The sequence below is a fragment of the Fukomys damarensis genome, unplaced genomic scaffold (genome assembly GCF_012274545.1).
Source record: "Fukomys damarensis isolate Sample0158 unplaced genomic scaffold, DMR_v1.0_HiC HiC_scaffold_28, whole genome shotgun sequence".
Lineage (NCBI taxonomy): Eukaryota > Metazoa > Chordata > Mammalia > Rodentia > Bathyergidae > Fukomys > Fukomys damarensis.
Genome location: NW_022900940.1, coordinates 21,522,878 through 21,540,648, shown reverse-complemented (window position 1 = coordinate 21,540,648; position 17,771 = coordinate 21,522,878). Strand labels below are relative to the sequence as shown.

Sequence of the window (17,771 nt, the reverse complement as noted above, 5' to 3'; positions counted from 1 at the left end):
AAAAAAAAAAAAAAGAAAAAAAAAAGAAAAAAGATACTGGTTGATCATCACTCCAAAGAATTGATGTTCAGGGGAAATAACATTCTAATAATGAACTGGTACCAACAGTAGCTACACCCAACTATAGAGAAATGCTGAACACAAAGCAGTTGCTCAGTTATTTTTTACTGAGTTTCTTATTAAGTATTTTAAACTGGCGAGTTTCTGTTTACACAAAATTTACTGGTCTTAGCTCTAAAACCCCTGTGTTTCTAATAAAACTCTGACCAAGTTCAAAGTTGACTGAATTGTTCCAGAAATAGTGCGTGGTTCTAGGTCAAAAATTATTTCAGTTAGGCTTTAGGTATGAACAGAATTACAAAAGTCTATTTTCATTTTTTTCCTGGGAAATTGTAACAAGAATGGATTTTAAAACCCACAAATTCCCTTTTCAATCAAACTGGGAAAGATACTTTTCAGAATCTTAAAATATTTGAGAGGTTCTGCCCAGTAAGAACTTGTGGGAAAGGCAAAGAGGAGGAGGTCAGGAAGCGTGCTGAAGACATTTCCTGCAGGGAGGGCTGTGCCTGTGTGGGCTAAGAGCTGTGGTACAAAGGACTCTGAAAAGCAGACGGAGTAGGTCTGCTAAATTCCAAGTGTGCATGAGGCAGTCTTGGCAGGCAGCAGAAGAGTAAGCAGGGTGTGAAAACAACCTGGGAATCACCAGAGCAGCTCCCTACCCCAAACACCCTCAGTGATGGAGACACATGGTGGGGAGCAACGTTACTAATATCAGGAGTACTATGAAAATAGAATATGTTGTTGCCATACCTCAGCTCAAAATGCTGGACGGGCACCCCAAAGTTCACTGCAGCTAGAAACAAGAATGTTGGCTGTTACCACCTCTGGAGAAGGCTCACTGGCCATACTAACTCCGTGCCCACAGGGAGTAAAGCAGAAAGATAAAAACTGGAAAAGGATGTTCTAAAATGACACTAGCCAATACCCTCAAAAATTAAAGCCATCAAAAAATGAGGGCAGCCTGAGAAGCTGTCACTACCAAGAGGAATCTAAGGAAACAAAGACAACTGGTGTAATTTGTCCTGGAAGAGGCAAAGGATACTAGCCAAAATCAGAGGGACTCTGAATATAAAATGAACATTAATAACATATACATGTTGGCTTGGTAAGTATAAGAAATACAGTATCCTAACTTGGCACATGCCTGTAGTCCCATGACCATGGAGGCGGAGGTGGATTGCCATGAGTTCAAGGCCAGCCTGGACTATATAAAAAGATTCCGACTCAAAAAAACAAAAGTGCCATCCTAGCGTATGATGCTTCATAAAAGGAGACTGCATGTGTGGGGTATTTGGGACTGTACTGCCTTCACCGGCTTTTTGTCTGTTTGTTTCCAGTACTGAGGATCGAACTCAGGACTTTGGTGCTTGTGAGGCAGGCACAGTGCCACGGAATTAAATCCCTGGCCTTCACCAGTTTTTTTGTAAACCTAAAACTGTTCCAAAACATAGACCTTATTTAAAAATTGGAAAGAAAAGGGTAAAATATCTCTAGGTGTGATTATAGTATTAAATAACTGGAAACTCTTTAAAGAATTATATGAAAAATAAGAAAAGTAAGCAGGTTCATAGGGGAGACATTACTGTGTAAAACAATTACATTTATATTTACAAATAAAAACTGGAAGATAGAGTGGAAACAAACCTACATTATGAAAGAGAAATGAACCCTTAAAATACACGGGAAGACTGATTTAACACGATCTGGGACTAAACCAGGAAAGGCCTCAATGCTCTCAGACAAGTAAGGCTCGATAATAAAAGCCCCCACTCTTATCCTGGGGTACAGGTCAGGGTAGGGAGCTTTCCTAGCATGCACGAAGCCCTAGGTTCAATCCCCAGCACACTCGTACACACAGCCCAAGTGACAAACTGGAAAACATTCATTTGAACCTTCCCCGCTTTGCACTTATTAGATGATCCCTTCACCACTGAGCTAAAGACATCAGCTCTTTAAAATTTGAGACACACTCACTAAATAACACAGGCTTGGCTGGAATCTGTGACCCTCATGCCTCAGTCACCCCAGGACCTAGGATCACAAGGGTGTGCCATCACATCTGGCTACAACTGAGTTTTTTTCTAAAAACAAGTGGCACATGTTACATTATTCTTGATTCTTTATATAAAATTAATTTTTACTCATACCGTAGAAGATGATACCATTCAAAAGAGCAACAGCTAAACACCTACTGCCATGCACACATGTCCAGCATATGTTTAGTGCATTTAAAAAACCTGGAAGGATAAACCCCAAACAGCCATTTTATAAAAGAAATTATTATGTTTTTCTGCTTTTTAGGCATTTGTTTAAGAGAAGGGGTCCTGCTATGCTGCCCAGGTTTACCTCAAACTCTAGGCTCAAGCTGCCCTTCCACCTCAGCTTCTTGAATAGCTGGGACTACAGATAGGTGCCACTGTGCCGACAGCTTGTGTCTTTAAGCCAATGTATTACTTTCATAGTCTACCACAGCTACAGACATAGCTCCTTCTTAGGAGGAAAAAAAAAAAGAGCTGAGAAATGAACAACGCAGGGACCTTCTAGTAAGTAGGGCTCCCTGGTGAACGGGGCATAAGACACCTGCCTGCAGAGATGTGCACTGCTGTGAAGAAGATGCTGGCACCCATCAGGGGATGGGTAGCAGAGTTCACAGTCTGTGATGGGCACAAGACAGCACATGCGAACCTTCAGGCTGTTTCAGTTATACGTGGGATAGGCTGACAGCAGGTCAGAGGTCAGCAGGAAGAAGATCCGCACGGAGACTAACACTTCTCCAAAGCTGCCTCGGTTGCACGTTGGTACGGATGCCTCCTACTTTTACTGACGTCATAATAGTGTCTCATGCTGATCTAGTGAACAATGGTTCAGCTGTGGTCTAACTGAGATCCTTTGGGTGGGCAACTGAGGAATTTTAGTTTGTGCAGTAGATAAAGGGTGAACTTGTGAAGGAATATATTTGAGTAGTAAACAAAGGGATCACTATCACCTGGCTCCTGAAGAACTTTATGAACACAGCAGACCTGTTGAGTTTGTCATCAGGAAGATTTCCAATAAAGGTGCAGTGAGAAGTTCATAGTTTGGTGGTCTTCCTGTTTTCCCAACTCATTAAAATATAAAAAGAGAAGATTGAAAGACAGCTGGGCACAAGAAGCCACTGAAAAAATGACAATTCTTTGTAACGTTGAACATACACCTGTTTTATGGTCCCTGAATTCTACACCCAGGTATTTACCCGAGAGAGTAGACAATGACTTATTAAAGAATGTGCATAGCAACATAACTTTAGTGTTAGAAGATGGAATGCTTTCCTCCTAAGATCAGTAACAAGATACTGATCTGCCCTTCCACGTCTATTCATATTTTACTGCAAGTCCACAGTAGCAAGAAAAAGAAAGGGTATCCAGATTGGAAAGGAAGGAGCAAAACTTTCTTCTTGGGGGTACTCCGATCTCATATGTAGAAAATTTTAAGGAATCCACACACAAAATTATTAGTAAATGAATTTAGTAAGCTGGCTGCGGTGGTGCATGCCTATAATCCCAGCACTGGGGAGGCTGAGGTAAGAGGATTAATGAGTTTGAGGCCAGTATGGGCTGCATAATGAGTTGAAGGCCAGCTTGGACTACAAAGTGAGATCCTGTCTCAAAAAACAAAGTGACACATCAAAAACAAAAAACCCCACCAAATACATTGAGAAGGTCGTAGGATATGAAACCAACGTACAGAGATTTGTTCGGGGTGTTTTGTTTTGTCAGTATGGATTGAACCCAAGCTTTTCCCCTGGGCTATAATCCTAACCCTTGGTCTTGCTGGGCTCAACCTTGCAATCCTCCTGCCTTACTCCATGCATAAAAAAGTGAACACAAAATTGACTGTGGAGTTAAAATTTAAGAGCAGAAAAATTCTTAGAAGAAACAAAAAAACAGAATAATCTTTGTGATCTTGGGCTAGGCAAGATTGTAGACAGATTTGTGATTGCCTCGGCTGGGTGAAGGAGTAGAGAGAGAGAGACATACTCAGAGGTACAGAGGTGCTGGGGGACTGGCCTGGGGCTGACGAAAGGTTCTACACTCAGACTGTGGTGATGATCACGCACCCTGTGCACTATACAAATCACTGACCTGTACGTGTTCAACGGGTAGATCTTATGGTATGTGAATTATGTCTATCACATGTTTATTAAAAGATGTTCGTAACATCCCCAAATTGTGAATAACCCCTGTTCATTAGCAGGAGACCAGGTGAAGAAACTTGATAAACTGATAAAACGGTGTATTCAGCAATATAAATGAATTATTCATATATGCAACAGCATGGACATGCTTCAAAAACACATTGAGCCAAAGCAGCCAGACACAAAGTGTATGCAGTTTTAGAACAAGTAACATTAATCTATGGAGACAGACATGGTACCAGCAGTTGCCTCTGTGTGCAGTAAAGGATCGTTTGCAATGGAGCCCAGCAGGACACTCAGGGTGAGGATTTCCTGTATCTGGCTGTGTGAGTGACCTGGGTGTATACACTTGTCAATGCTCGATTGTAATTCTGTACTTAAAATATGCATGTTTTATGATATGTAAATTCTATACTGATGAAAAATAATATTTCCAAAAATACAGGATTAAGCATTTTTGAGAACTGTAACTGGAAAGTAGAAGCAAATTTGTGAGCAAAGCTGAGACCTTAAGTCTGCGGAGCCCTGAGACCCGAAGCAGGCAGTAGAGTCAGACCTTGCAGGGGAACTGTGCTCCACTTAACAGGAGGGGTTGAACCCACAGGCCAGGCAGGCCACCCCACCCCTGAAAGAAGACTAAAAGGCTGCTGGTTGACAGGCGTGAAGTCATTAGGCTAGAGGAAAACTCACAGCTACATTTTAAGCAACTCCAAGCCCACCATTCCACGATCAGGTGTGTGATAAGACGTGAGATCCAAACCTATACCATAAGACCTGACTCTGGACTCTCACTCTGGGCTGCTGTCCAGAGAGTCCTAGACACAAGAGGGTCAGCCTTTTTGTTCTACTCAGGCCTCCAACTAATGGGCGAAGCCCATTCACCTTAGGAGAGCAATCCATTTTACTCCACTTACTGATTCAGATGTTGGTCTATTCAGAAACACCCCACAGAGACATCCAGAGTGAGGTCTGACAAAATGTCTGGGCACCTTGTGTCTAGTCAACTTGGCACATAAAATTAACATCTCAAGTTCCCTGCTGGAGTGGAGCCTCAGCCTGAACCCTCAAGAGCTCTGGAGTATGAACTATGTGACAGAATTAATCCCACTTAGAGGAAAGGGGCCTGGCCTTTTGCATGCCCATGTCTTTGAGGTATCTTCCCATTTATTTAGCTGAGAGAAGTTGTCTGGGGAAGGGAGGAACACACTGTCACATAAACTAGGGGAGGGGTAGACCTGCTGGTTTCAGAGAAGGATACACCAACATCCAATATAGGGACAACCTGGGAATTCCTGCACAGGGATCAATAAGCAAAGAGAGGAGAAGAGAGGAAGAGAATGTGTGTGTGTGTGTGTGTGTGTGTGTGTGTGTGTGTGTGTAAGGCTATAAACTAATAGAAAATCTTTCACTCAAAATGACCATGCAAACCAAAATACTATATCCAAAGAAAGATATAATTCTAAAATAATGACCAAGATCAATAACTAAGAACTCACTGGAGATGAAATCAGTAAGACAGTGTTGCATGCCTATAAAACCCAGGTACTTGGAGGCCCCAGGCGAGGAGGATTTCAAGTTTGAGGCAAACCTGGGCAACTTAACGAGACCCTATCTTAAAATTTAAAGCAAAAAGCCCGGGTAGGTAGCTCAGTAGCAGTGTGCCCCTGAGTTTAATCCTCAGTACTGGAAGAAGGGAGGGACAGGATGAGAATGAATAGTATGGTAAATGTGCTGATCTATTGAAAAGAATTACACCCACTAAAAAAGAAAATAATTATCAAACATCTTCTGACACCAGGGAGGGTATATCTCACCCAAAGGCGTTAGGAGATGAAATAGGTGTCAATGGTAAACTTCCGCCTAGAACTGAACCTAATTTCTCTTTTGAGACCCTGGTTCCTTCAGAAGGCAAGGACTTATCAAGCGTTTCCTCCCTTTTCCCCTTTTTCAGTAACGTACTGCACTGTGAATTTTGGGAGGGTGACTGTGGTCTTTGTCATTTGTTAGTGTCGATACCTGCAATCTCTCAAGTCACCTGCTTAGTTGATGCGTGCCCAAAGACAGGACTCCCACGGGGCTACTTCCTACTTGGTTCCTTTGGTACTCCGTTGGCCTCAGAAGACTTGGTGAGGCCGTACACCCTGCAGCTCAGTGGTGTGGGAAGCCATCCTGCTTTCTCCTGCACGCCCAGCTCACAGGAGTTCTTGAAGGCTGCTGTGGTCCACGTGCAGGGACAATCCATGCCACGCTTCCTCTGCCTGCTCAGACTCCTAAGCCTGAGGTTCTGTGGTGTCTCTCTACCTCGGGCCTAACCACAGGGGGCGGCAGTGCCAGGACTGCCCTCTCCCTCCGCCATGGGAGCCTCGTGCGTCTCAGGGCCCCTCCCTAAGGAGTTGGATCTGGAGAAGAAAAGCCAAGTGCGGGCTGTTGCAGGAACACAGGTGGGACAGGCTTTTGTTTTAAAGTTCCTAGAAATTCAGAGGTGGAGCAGACAGAGGAGAACAGTGACGATGACAGAATCGCTGAGCAGCACGGATAAGGCAGAATGTCCTTAAAAACCAGGACATCTGCTTGTGCTGAGGCAGTGTAGACAGCCCCTCCTCCCATCGCTCCAAAGCTTCTGCGACGTTTATGCAGGTGACAGGTCCCCACGTGGGTAAGGCGGTGTGAGGCTACGCTCTTCACGTCAGCTGTCAGGAGGACTCGCTCTTTGTGGTAAAGTCGCCTGTGAGCTAATGCCACAGAGGGGAGCAGGGGCCCTTGCTCTTGGAGGCCATGTCAGTTTCCGTGTCTTCTCGGCTTCCCCTCCAGCCCCTGGGGCTCACAGAACGCTTCGCTGACCTGTGCCTAGTCCTCGGGCCTGAATTTCTGAAACAGCCCCTGGATATTCACCTGTCCTTTGCCGGAAGCAGGGCTATTTCTCTTCTGAGGTTATCATTACTTAGTGAGCCCAGGATGACTAGTCCTGGGGGCTACATGCCAGGACCCTAGTGGATTCCTAGACAGTGCTTGATCTTTCTTGTTTTGAGACAGGGTCTGCTGTCCTTCAGGCTGCCTTTGAACTCTATCTAGCCTCAGGCTGGCCTCGAATTTAGAGGATCCTCAGCTTCCCAAGGATTGGGATCACCGACATGAGCCACCAATGCCTGGCTCAGCGCTCAATCTTACATAGACCGTTTTATTTCTGTATATACATATGACAAAAAAAATTAGGCACAGCAAGATATTAATAGTTATAACAATACACTGTAATAAGTGCTACATGAATGTGGTCTCGCTCTCAAAATATCCACTTAATACTTTGGACTGTGGTTTCGGCGGGTAGCTGAAACCATACAAAGCAAAACCACAGATAAAGGCGGACACTGCAGAAGCTACTTCATGGCCACACTCTGGGCTGTGGTTAAAGGCGAGGCATGAAGAGCGTGTGTCGCCTAGACAGGAAAATGCCCTTTCTCGAAAACCCTTGGAACAAACTACCCGCCCCGTCCACAGTGAGACAGAAACCAACAGGCTCCTCCCGGAGGAGGCGTCTGCTCCACACCTCCAGCATGAAGGGGAGCGGTTTTACAAGAGATGATGTTTTCTTCAAGAGGGAGATGAAAGAAACCACTCGCCCTCACCCTGCCCATAGCAACAGCATCAACACTAACAAACACATTTCTTTAGGTCTGAATAGTTGAGGAGAAATAAATTCTTATATAAAACCCTCCTGGCAGCAGAATGGGTCATGAGACTCTACTACAACAAAAATTTTGTTATAGCCCTGCAAAAATTGCAAATCCACTTTCCCCCCTTTCTTTGCATTTTAGGACAGCTCTGTCACACAGAGGCCTGGCCCGCAGGTGAAACAACCTCACCTGTGGCAGGAGCCAAGGAACGGGAGAGAAGGAGGGTGAGGCCTGAGCCGGGGCGTTCTCTGCTTCGGCCGGTGGTGTGGCTGGCTGCACATCTGTCTCCCCTCTCTGGGACTCAAAGCTCTGCCATCCTGATCAGACTGGTAGAGTGAATTCCTTTAGCTCTGTCCTCGTGGAACTCAGTAAGGTCAGTGCTTGGGCTGGGATGGAACTCAGTGGAGCAGCTGCCTAGCATATTCAATTGCCAGTACCACACACAAAGTAAAAATCAAAGTTATCGCTCAGTCCTCAAGAAGGCAGATTCAGACTTTTCTGTGGGAGGGAGATTTCCTTTAGCTTTGGGGCTGAAATCCTTACAAAGGTGAGGCGGCTCTTTTTCTTCCCTGAATTGACTTTGATTCTCTCTCGACTGCACTTCCTATTTTCTGTATTTTTGCTTTTACAAATATTTATTTCTTCTTGTTAGGTAAAAAGAGCAGAAAACCAACACCAGACCAGGACCATTACAAGCTTTTACTTATGGGAGGATCTGCCGGGCTGTCTCTGAACAAAGGAGAGAGCGCGATACAGCTGAGACAGGGAGCGCTTCTGATAGGACTGGGTGGATGCACTGATGTAGTGGCCAGGGATTGGGGGGCTGTGACATCACTAGGAGGGCTGTGTCATCACTAGTTGGGGCCATCCTTTCTTTTTTTAGGTTCCAGGGATCAAACTGGGGACCTTGCGCTTGCAAAAGCTGGGCGTGGTGGCGCATGCCTGTAATCTGAGCACTGGGGAGGCTGAGGCAGGAGGATCACTGTGAGTTTAAGACCAGCCTGGGCTACATAGCAAGTTCCAGGTCAGTCTCAACTACACAGTGAGGCCCTGTCTCAAAAAAACAAAAACAAACAAACAAAAAAAGACTAAATGAGTAGTTGGGTGTGGTGCCTATAATCCCAGCACTTGGGAGGCTGAGGCAAGAGGATCTCCATTGGTTTGAGGCCAGCCTGGGCTACATGTGAGTTCAAGGCCAGACTGAACTACACAGGGCCACACTGTCTCAAAAAATAAACAAAAAGATTAAATGACTATATGCAAAATAAAACATTAAAATCATGTTACATATGCTTATTACTAAGCACCAAAGTATTTTTGTACTGAGGATCAACTTGGATGGGCTGGGAATTTAGCTCATTGGTTCCGCCACCTGCCTTGCAAGCACAAGGTCCTGAGTTCGATCCCCAGTACCAAAACAAAACAAAACTTGGAACCTTGCTCTTGCAAGGCAGGCGGTGGAACCACTGAGCTAAATCCCTGGCCCTCAAAGTTTGAGACAGTAAAAACACTTCAGTGTGAAAGCAACTCATTTCCTGCATGCTGCACGTGGCTGCCTCACCTCCGCTCATGCCGAGGTCATCAGCCCCTGTGAAGCACTGCCTCCCTCCCCTTCCCGTGTCTTCTCCTCCACCTCTACCCCGACCTGGCTCAACTCCCAAGCTGCCTCTGTTCAGTGCCAAGTCTCCGCCTACATCAAGCCGGTTCACCTCCACTTGGTCAAGCCCCGGTCACCATCTGCCCACTGCAACAGTGCACGGAGCACTTACAGCCGGGCGCCCCTGGGGGAGAGGAAACATGTCCTGCTTGGTAACCTGGGGTTAAGTCTTGAATGAACAGCTAGTGGGTAAATGAAAACGACAACACTACTTCGAGGGACACTTAGAAAGCCGACTGCCCGAGTAGCCATGAGACCCGAAACCCTGGGGACTCCTCCCTGCCAACTCTTGGAACTCCATGACCTCGGAGACCACAGAAATGAGGACAGGTGAGCCACAGCAGCCAAAGCTCCCTGAGAAAAAGATCCCGCTGCTTAGTAAAAGTTAAAGCAAAGTTCAAGTAAATTGGACAGTCTGTATCTCTTGCTTAGAAATTGCAATGAAAAAGATTTAACCAAAGGATAACGAAGCAAAGAAACCAGACTGAGACACTCTGCCTGGTGTGGGGTCCAAACAGAGCTTCCAGTCTGTGCTCAGAGACAAGGGTCCCCAGGAGAACACCAGGGGCCAGGCCTCGTATTCACTACACAGGGCTGACCGGGCCTGCGGCAGGCCGTGCTCCGTGCTCTGCCAGCGAGGCCTCGGACCCAGGATGCAAAGGACCCAACTGAGGCTCCCTGGATGCTCTCAATTTGAGTGGACCAGACAGAAAAATATGCAGAACTAGCTGTCCCACCACAGAGCACTGTGTGCATACGTGTGACTTCTTAAAATGGCCACAATTTTGTCACTCCTGCCGTCGAGGGGTGCGGGCTTGGGTTCCCTCCCATGAAACTGTGGGTGCTCTGGCTGCTTTGAGTGGAACGTTGGAGCGAACCTGAGTGGCTTCTGAGCACGGATCTTCATGTACCTCCCAGCTTCCGGCCGCCTTCCGTGGCAATGTTCTCCCTCTTGCTCGCTGTTTCTCCACGCCCTGGAAGAAGCTCGCCGGAGCACTGGAAGACAGCTGTAGACACTTCTGTTCATCTCCCACTTGAGCTCAGACTTCAAGCCGTCCAGCGCAGCCACCAGAAGAGACAGTGAAGGGACCTCCAGATGATCCCAGTACCAGGCAGAGGCCCCCAGTGTCGCAGAACAACGCCGGGCTACCCACGTTCCTCACGCACGGAAGGGTGTATAAAACCAAACAGTTATTTTATGCCATCTCAAACATACTGTCGTGCAACTACTGACAGCCAAGAAAACAGTGTGCACTGAGGACAGCTGCCCCCGGCAGGGACCTCACTACACAAGCACTAGAAAATCACTTCAGTTTGGGAACAAGTCACTGGGGCTTTAAAGGAACAGAAGCACACACTGAGGGGCTCAAGGGCCAACCACTGAGTCTGGAGTCTTCTCTGTAGGCTCCTGATGTCCACCAGCAATCTCAGGTTACCGCTGGGGGTCTCAGCGGGTGACACGGGCCACCCTTGGTATGCGGCCTCCTCCTCTCCTGGCCTGTGTCATGTTTCATTCCGGACTGTGTGCTTCCCCTCTGTAACCACAGCCAAGCCAACTGTCCAGGAGACGCACCCAGTGGCTGAACTGAACGCGAAGGGCCACGGGAAAGAGGCGTGTCCTGGGTGTCATTTCCTCCCCTGTCCCTCTGGTTTCCCTGCTTCAGTGGATGAAAGGACAGAATCAAACCAGCACTCAGTAAGCACCCACTACCCGGAAAGCAGTGTGAGGTGCTTTTATGATTACCTCACTTAACTTTTATTATTAATATCGTTACTGGCTTTTTCGAGACAAGGTCTCACTTTGTAGCCCAGGCTAGCTGCAGACTCACTGCAACCATTCGACCTTACCCTCCTGAGAAGTGGTATTACAAGAGTGCACCACTATGCTAGCAACCTCATTTAATTTTAAAATTCCACATGGTGGGGACATTTAAGAGAGAAATCAAGGCTTGTAAGTCAGTCACTTTCCTGTGATTGTGCTCATGGTGAGGGAGAAAACCCCGTTTCTATCCCCAAAGCCTGGCCTGCTGCAGCGCAGAAGAGCACGCTGCTGGTCTGGGAGTCTGGGGAACTCGAGCTTGTGGATGGCTTCCTGGCACAAGGGAAAGCCCGAGCGCAAGCTGAGCAACTGTCTCGGGGGGTGGGGGGACCAGTTCAGAATCGCCACTGGGCATGACAGACAGATGCTGGGCGTCTAGCTCTACCACAGCGCAAGGCCAGGGCTTCAGGATGGGGGATGCCGAGCAGCAGACAGCTGAGGAAGCAGGGGCCAGGCTTATGGCCACCTCTGCTCATCTGGACAAGGCCTGACTTTCTTTACAGCCCACGTGTACCACAGTCTACCACAGACCACTCGACCCCTCACTGACTGAAAACGGTGTTCAGAAAATGACTTTTCTTTTTCATAAGGAGAAGAAATACAGACCACACAAAATCATTTCCTACTTGTGTCATTTGACAGAAGACATTGCTTGTTGGGGAAACAATGAGAAAAAAAAAAAACCCAACCTCAGATTAGTGCTAAACAATTTCATTCTGAATACACTGGATTTACTGAGAAATAAAGATGGACAGTTTGGCAAAGACAAATAGATAAAGGCATTAAACATCCTGAGATGGGGGTTAGGGGTAAGAAAGGAGACAGGAGGGATAATAACTTGGTAATTTTAAGTGTAATTCTGCCTTCTCTTCATTTTCCTGTGGCCTCAAAAAGTGTTCTGAAATGGGTTGGCAGTTTCATATAAAAAGTTTCTTATCCGAGCACACAACTGAACAGGGATATCTGTAAGATCATTATTCACAAAAGTAAGAAGCAGTAAATGAGCCAGACATGGTGGCCCATGCCTGTAATCCTAGCCCTCGGGAGGCAGAGGCAGGAGGATCACTGTGAGTTCGAGACCAGCCTGGGCTACATAGTGAGTTCCAGGTCAGTCTCAACTACATAGTGAGACCCTGTCTCAAAAAAAAAAGTAAAAGAAAAAGCAGTAAATGATCAGATGCTCATCAGTTGGCAAACAGGTAAACCCAACATGGTACATCCAGACAACAAACTGTTACACAGCAACCAAAAGAAATCAACTCTCAACCGACTGAACACGGATGAGCCTCAGGCATTCCGCGTGACATGAAGACGTGGGACACAGAAGATGAGGTACTGTGATTCCAATTACACAGATCTACGAAGGCAGAACTCCAGAGTAAGAAAGCAGATGACACGTGCCTGGAGAGAGGTGGGCAGGCTGCACATGGGCGCAAGAGCACAGGGTGCAGCAAGTCTCCAGGGCCATGCTGCGGCAGTGGCTACACTATGTACATGAAGACCTGAAATGCTCATGTGCTGACTCCCTGGGATGAGCATGGCATGTATTGCAATATGTACTAATAAAATTTTTAAAAAATCTAACAAACCCATGGAAATGTACTAGGTGAATTTTATCTTATCAGTTATACTTCGATAGAACTGTTTAAGACAAGGTGTTCTGCAGGTCATATAGGTCCAGGCTATATGAAAAACCAAAGGTATAAAGGACAAGGACAAAGCAATGCTCATCAGGACAATGGAGAATGTGGTCAAATGAAATCATCAGCATATGGCTGCGTCAGCACAGGCTTGCTCACAAAGTCCTGGAATAGTAAAATCAGTTTAAAGGAAAATTTATTATCAAGGGTTCACGTCATATAATAAAGCTACCACTCTTATTTTCAGAGAGAATATCTATAAGCAGAATTGATTTAAAATCAACTCATGGGGGCTGGGGATTTAGCTCCGTGGTCCCGCTGCCTGCTTCGCAAGTTCAAGGACCCGAGTTCGATCCCCGGTACCAAAAAGTGCTGGGCATTTGGCTCAGTGGTTTTGCTACCTGCCTTGCAAGTGCAAGGGCCCATGTTTGATTCCTGGTACCAAACAAACAAAACAAAAAGAAAGAAAGAAAAGGGTACTATGGAAAACAGGCGTAACCTGAGCTCTAGTCTCAGCTCACCTCGATCCATGTCTGACTTCTGTGTCTGGCTCACTCAAAGGTTTAAACTTCTGCTGAAGCCCAGGTAGATACTATTTGTGCCCATAGGGGGAAATACATTGCCATGAAAATGTTGTACAGTGAGCCAGGGGCGGTGGTTAAAAAGCCTGTAAGCAGAACTGTAATCATAGCACTTGGAAGGATGAGGCAGAAGGACTGCCCTGAGTTTGAGGCCAGCCTGGGCTACATAGCTAGACTCTGTCTCAAACAAACAAAAAACAAAAAGAGCCTATAATCCCAGAACTCCGGGAGACTGAGCAGAGGACTGCAAATCTGAGCCCAACCTGGACAACTTTGTGATATACCGTCTCAATTTTTAAAAAAAGGCTGAGAATATAGCTCAGTGTAAAGGCCCTGGATTCAATCCCCAGTACAGGAAAACAATGTAGACGAATAAAAAACAAAAAGACACCTTCCACTGTCTCTCCTTGAATCACATATTCTCTGTACAGATTAAAAATACAGATAATAAAGTCTCCAAAATACTTACCGCTGATACACAATCATAACAACATTATGTCAATGTTATTCAAAACCTTTTTTTAATTTTATACCAGGGATCAAACTCGGGACCTTGCGCTTACAAGGCAGGCGGTGGAAACACTGAGCTAAATCCCTGACCCTCAAAACCTCTCTTATACAGTAGAAACATGCATTAATGTTCTGCATTCTATGTTTGGGCCTGAGAGCAGAGTACATAGGTTCAAACCCTGCTGCTGCCTCTTACAGCCCTGTAGCTCGTGACCTGGGAGAACAACAGTACCTTTCTCAGGGCTCTGGGGAGGGGCAAGTGAGTTGAACTTGCCCTGTATCAGAAGTGTTCCTGATATGAAACAAGTATGAACGACGACAACTACGTTCCCATGTCAGGCTGTGCACACACACACACACACGTGCGTGGCTGACCCTGACACGTGCAATGACTGCAGTGACTGTGTCGATGTGAGCAGTTCTTATGCTACACACAAAATGGGATCCACAATGTACTATGAAAGTGTTTTCCTGTGGAGCATCAATCTGCATCAGCATTTGATGACTAAATATGATCCCCTGTAGAGACAGACCATGCTAAGTACACTGGGAAGCTGTGGATCATTTTGGCTGTTTGCACAATTGTTTGGGGTGTATTTATGCATCACCTAGTAGCCATCACAAAAATTCAAAAGCAAGTCAAATAAGGATCAGAAAAGCAGCAGTCTGTCAGACCAAACCAAGATTATTTTCTATCCCTTTGAACCCCAGGCTAGAGAAGTGGCTTATGCAGCCCACTCAAGTCTAGTTATGATTTAAATCAGACCAGATCATTCAGTACTTGCTCAACATTAAAAACAGGAACAGCATGACATCATTAGAGTACAAATTTTATTTTACAAAAAGACATGATTCTTCCAAAATTAAATCAGGAATACCTTTAAAGTTCCTATTCCAATTGCGCAGATTCATCGGTGCCTGATGGCGTCCCCTCCCTCACCCAGCTAGGGTGGCCCCTCAGGTCCCGGCAGGGCTGCAGGGAACTCTTGGGGTGAGACTCGCACCCTAACTTACTCTCCATGGTGGCTCTCCAGTGAGTGCTGGCATGGCGAGGAGGGCCTGTGAGGCCCTGCAGAACCCCAAGGGTCACAGTCCTCATACATCGTCCTGCCACGAGTTCCGATGGACCAGCTCTAGAAGCGGCTGTGGGTTGTCCGTGCGCCGATGACTGGCTTGTCCACCAGCTCCACGGCACATGGCTGTGGGCCGCAGCTGCCGCAGGGTGAGCCCTCCAGCTCCAGCACTGTGATGTTGTTAGGAGTTGAAGTTGTCAGGATGTGCTTTGGCACAAATAAGGTCATCTGGGGACCCCGTGCCGGCCAGTAGCGGCCAAGGTTAAAGCCATTAATCCACACCTGACCCTGGGGGTGGAGAGAAACAGAGAGAGAGAGAAACAAGAGACAAAACCATCAACCCACAACACACCGACAGCCCTGAGGAGTGAGGGACCCCTGGTGCGCGGGTCCAGCAGGACCAGAAGCAAGAAATGGCAGAGGACCGGGCAGGGCCAGCCTTGGCTTTAGCACCCTGAGAGATAACTGGCAGAGGGCAGGTAGCAGAAATAACAGTGCCACCCCACGCACCCACTGCAGCTTCTGGAAACCTCTGCTCGGTCCTCTGTTCAGAAGCCCCAGCTGTCCGTCTTGGACCCACCAAGCTTCTTCTTTTTTTCTTTTGAGATAGGGTCTCACTATGCAGCACAGGCTGGCCTTGAACTTGCAATGCAGCCTAGACCGGGCTTGAACTCTTGATCCTCCTGCCTCGGGTTCCCAAGGCCTGGGATGACAGGTGTGCGCCACTGCACCCAGCCCAGCCAGACCAAGTTTCGGACGTCATCCTCGCTCCAGGCACCACAGCTTCGCCTAGACCTCCCTGGGCTCAGAGGAGAACTGCCGCACTGGCTGCTGTACACCCAGTGAACACAGCGACAACACAGCACCCAGGGCCTGCAGCCTGAGGACAGGAGGGCGCCGGTACAGTCCCCAAAACAAGCTCTCAAGAAGGGCATGGGGCCGGGAAGGAGGGAGGGGATCTGCACTACTGCTGTGTTCGCCCTGGGTGATGTGGTGGACTCCCTGTTTGCTCAAGGAGCAGAGATGACTCCACAGGCTGCAAAAACGGCTGTGAGGAAGGGAAGCAACTTCCCAGACAGAGTGACAGTGGGGAGAAACACCTAAAGAATAAGGTCCACGTTTGGTGTTTGTTTTTGTGGTTCTGGAGAGGCCTTCACACTGAGCTACATTCCTAATCCTTTTTTAATTTTTAATTTTGAGACAGGGTCTTGCTAAGTCACTAAGTTGCCCGGGCTGGGCTCAAACTTGCAATCCTCCTGCCTCAGCCTCCCACATGTGCCAAGATCTGCTCGTGGGTGGCTAAACAGATAAACATTCTCTTTCAAAGAAAGAAAGCGAAGGGAGAGTGGGGGAAATCACAGACATGAGAGAGAAACAGAAGATCTGGAAAAGGAAGAAAGGGATAAAGAGACAGAAGCAGAGAGAGGAAGAAGAAATTGCTACCCAGGGCTCAGCACAGCAGCAGCACATCGTCCTGCGATAAGAATGCCACTCTTTACCCTGCAGGCGCTTACCTCCGGGTATCTGGCAGCTTCCCAGTGTCCCTTTTATTCTAGCTCCTTCTGAATTTCTTACCGAGCTCATATTCTTAGTCCTGCCACTTCTAGCTGTCAGATCTCGGGCAGTCTCTACTCAGTTTTCTGTACCAGTAACTAGGGACAATGAGGACACAGGGGTCAGTGAGTGTCCACATCCAACCGGGCCTGGCGTGGGCATGGAGCTCCACGAGGGCAGGGCTCCTGGTCTTATGGAAACAGAGAGTACTCGGCGTTCACATCCCACAGAAGGAGGGCAGTGACTAAAAACCACCCGTGTGTTGGATGAAGTCATTTAGAAAAAGGATGACAGTTCCACAGTTCTCAGAACTATTTTACTCTTGTTTTTTAACCACGGGATATGTTGTTATCTCTGTCCATCCTAAAAGGCATCAGTGAGTTTTACCAGGTTTTTACGAGTTTCAGATCTGCCGGGGCCTTGTTCCCGCAGCACCAGAAAACAGAAGCACTTAGCTGTTGTGAGCAGATGGCCTCCAGGCAGATCGGCAAGGTGATCACGCACTGACAGGCAGGGCCAGCTCCTGACCACAGCGAGCGACCGGCGGCCGAGTCTCATGGCACATGTCCGAGAGTGTCCCTCCCATCTCAGCTGCGCAGCGCAGCTGGTGAGCCGGGACTGTGCCCTGGGAGCCCCTCTGCTGGGGGCTCTGGGTGAGGGCTGCTGAGAAAGCGTCTACTTGGGACTTGGGGGTGGCGAGGACTCAGCACCGCCGCTCTTGGGAGGTCTTCGGGTCAGATACAGGCCCACTGAGCCGGCGGTCCCTGCTGCGCCCCAGCACGTCCTGCTCTGGTCCACGTCCAGCTTGTCCTCCTGAAGGCCCACAGCCAGAGGCCAGTTCCCGAAGACTCTCTGTGGGTCCCTGACCGCCACTGTGGTGTCTCAATGAGCTTCTCAGGTTGCCCTCGGCCACCGGCGCCAGGGCTTCAGGGGAGCAGGGGCTGTGTCTGCTCCTCCTTTCCCGGCTCCTCCGACAGGCGTGGCATTCCTGAGGGCGCATGCGCAGCGGCACCTCACCCCCCCCCCCCCGCG

At 47.7% G+C, this 17,771-nt stretch overlaps 1 protein-coding gene across 6 annotated transcripts in view; it reads right to left on the bottom strand.

Moving 5' to 3' along the window:
* LOC104865892 (beta-galactosidase) overlaps nt 1–17,771 on the bottom strand; it is a 123,269-nt gene that overhangs the window by 2,942 nt on the left and 102,556 nt on the right. For 4 of the 6 annotated variants that reach the window (XM_010629649.2, XM_010629652.2, XM_010629651.3 and 1 more), the window contains one exon: nt 14,953–15,473. The exons of 1 other annotated variant lie outside the window; for it this stretch is intronic. In XM_010629649.2, the coding sequence (XP_010627951.1) occupies nt 15,246–15,473 (228 nt within the window). In that variant the 3' untranslated portion in view covers nt 14,953–15,245. Of the gene's footprint in view, nt 1–14,952; nt 15,474–17,771 lie in introns of those variants that run through there. One more of the 6 variants, XM_010629654.2, reaches the window with a different exon arrangement.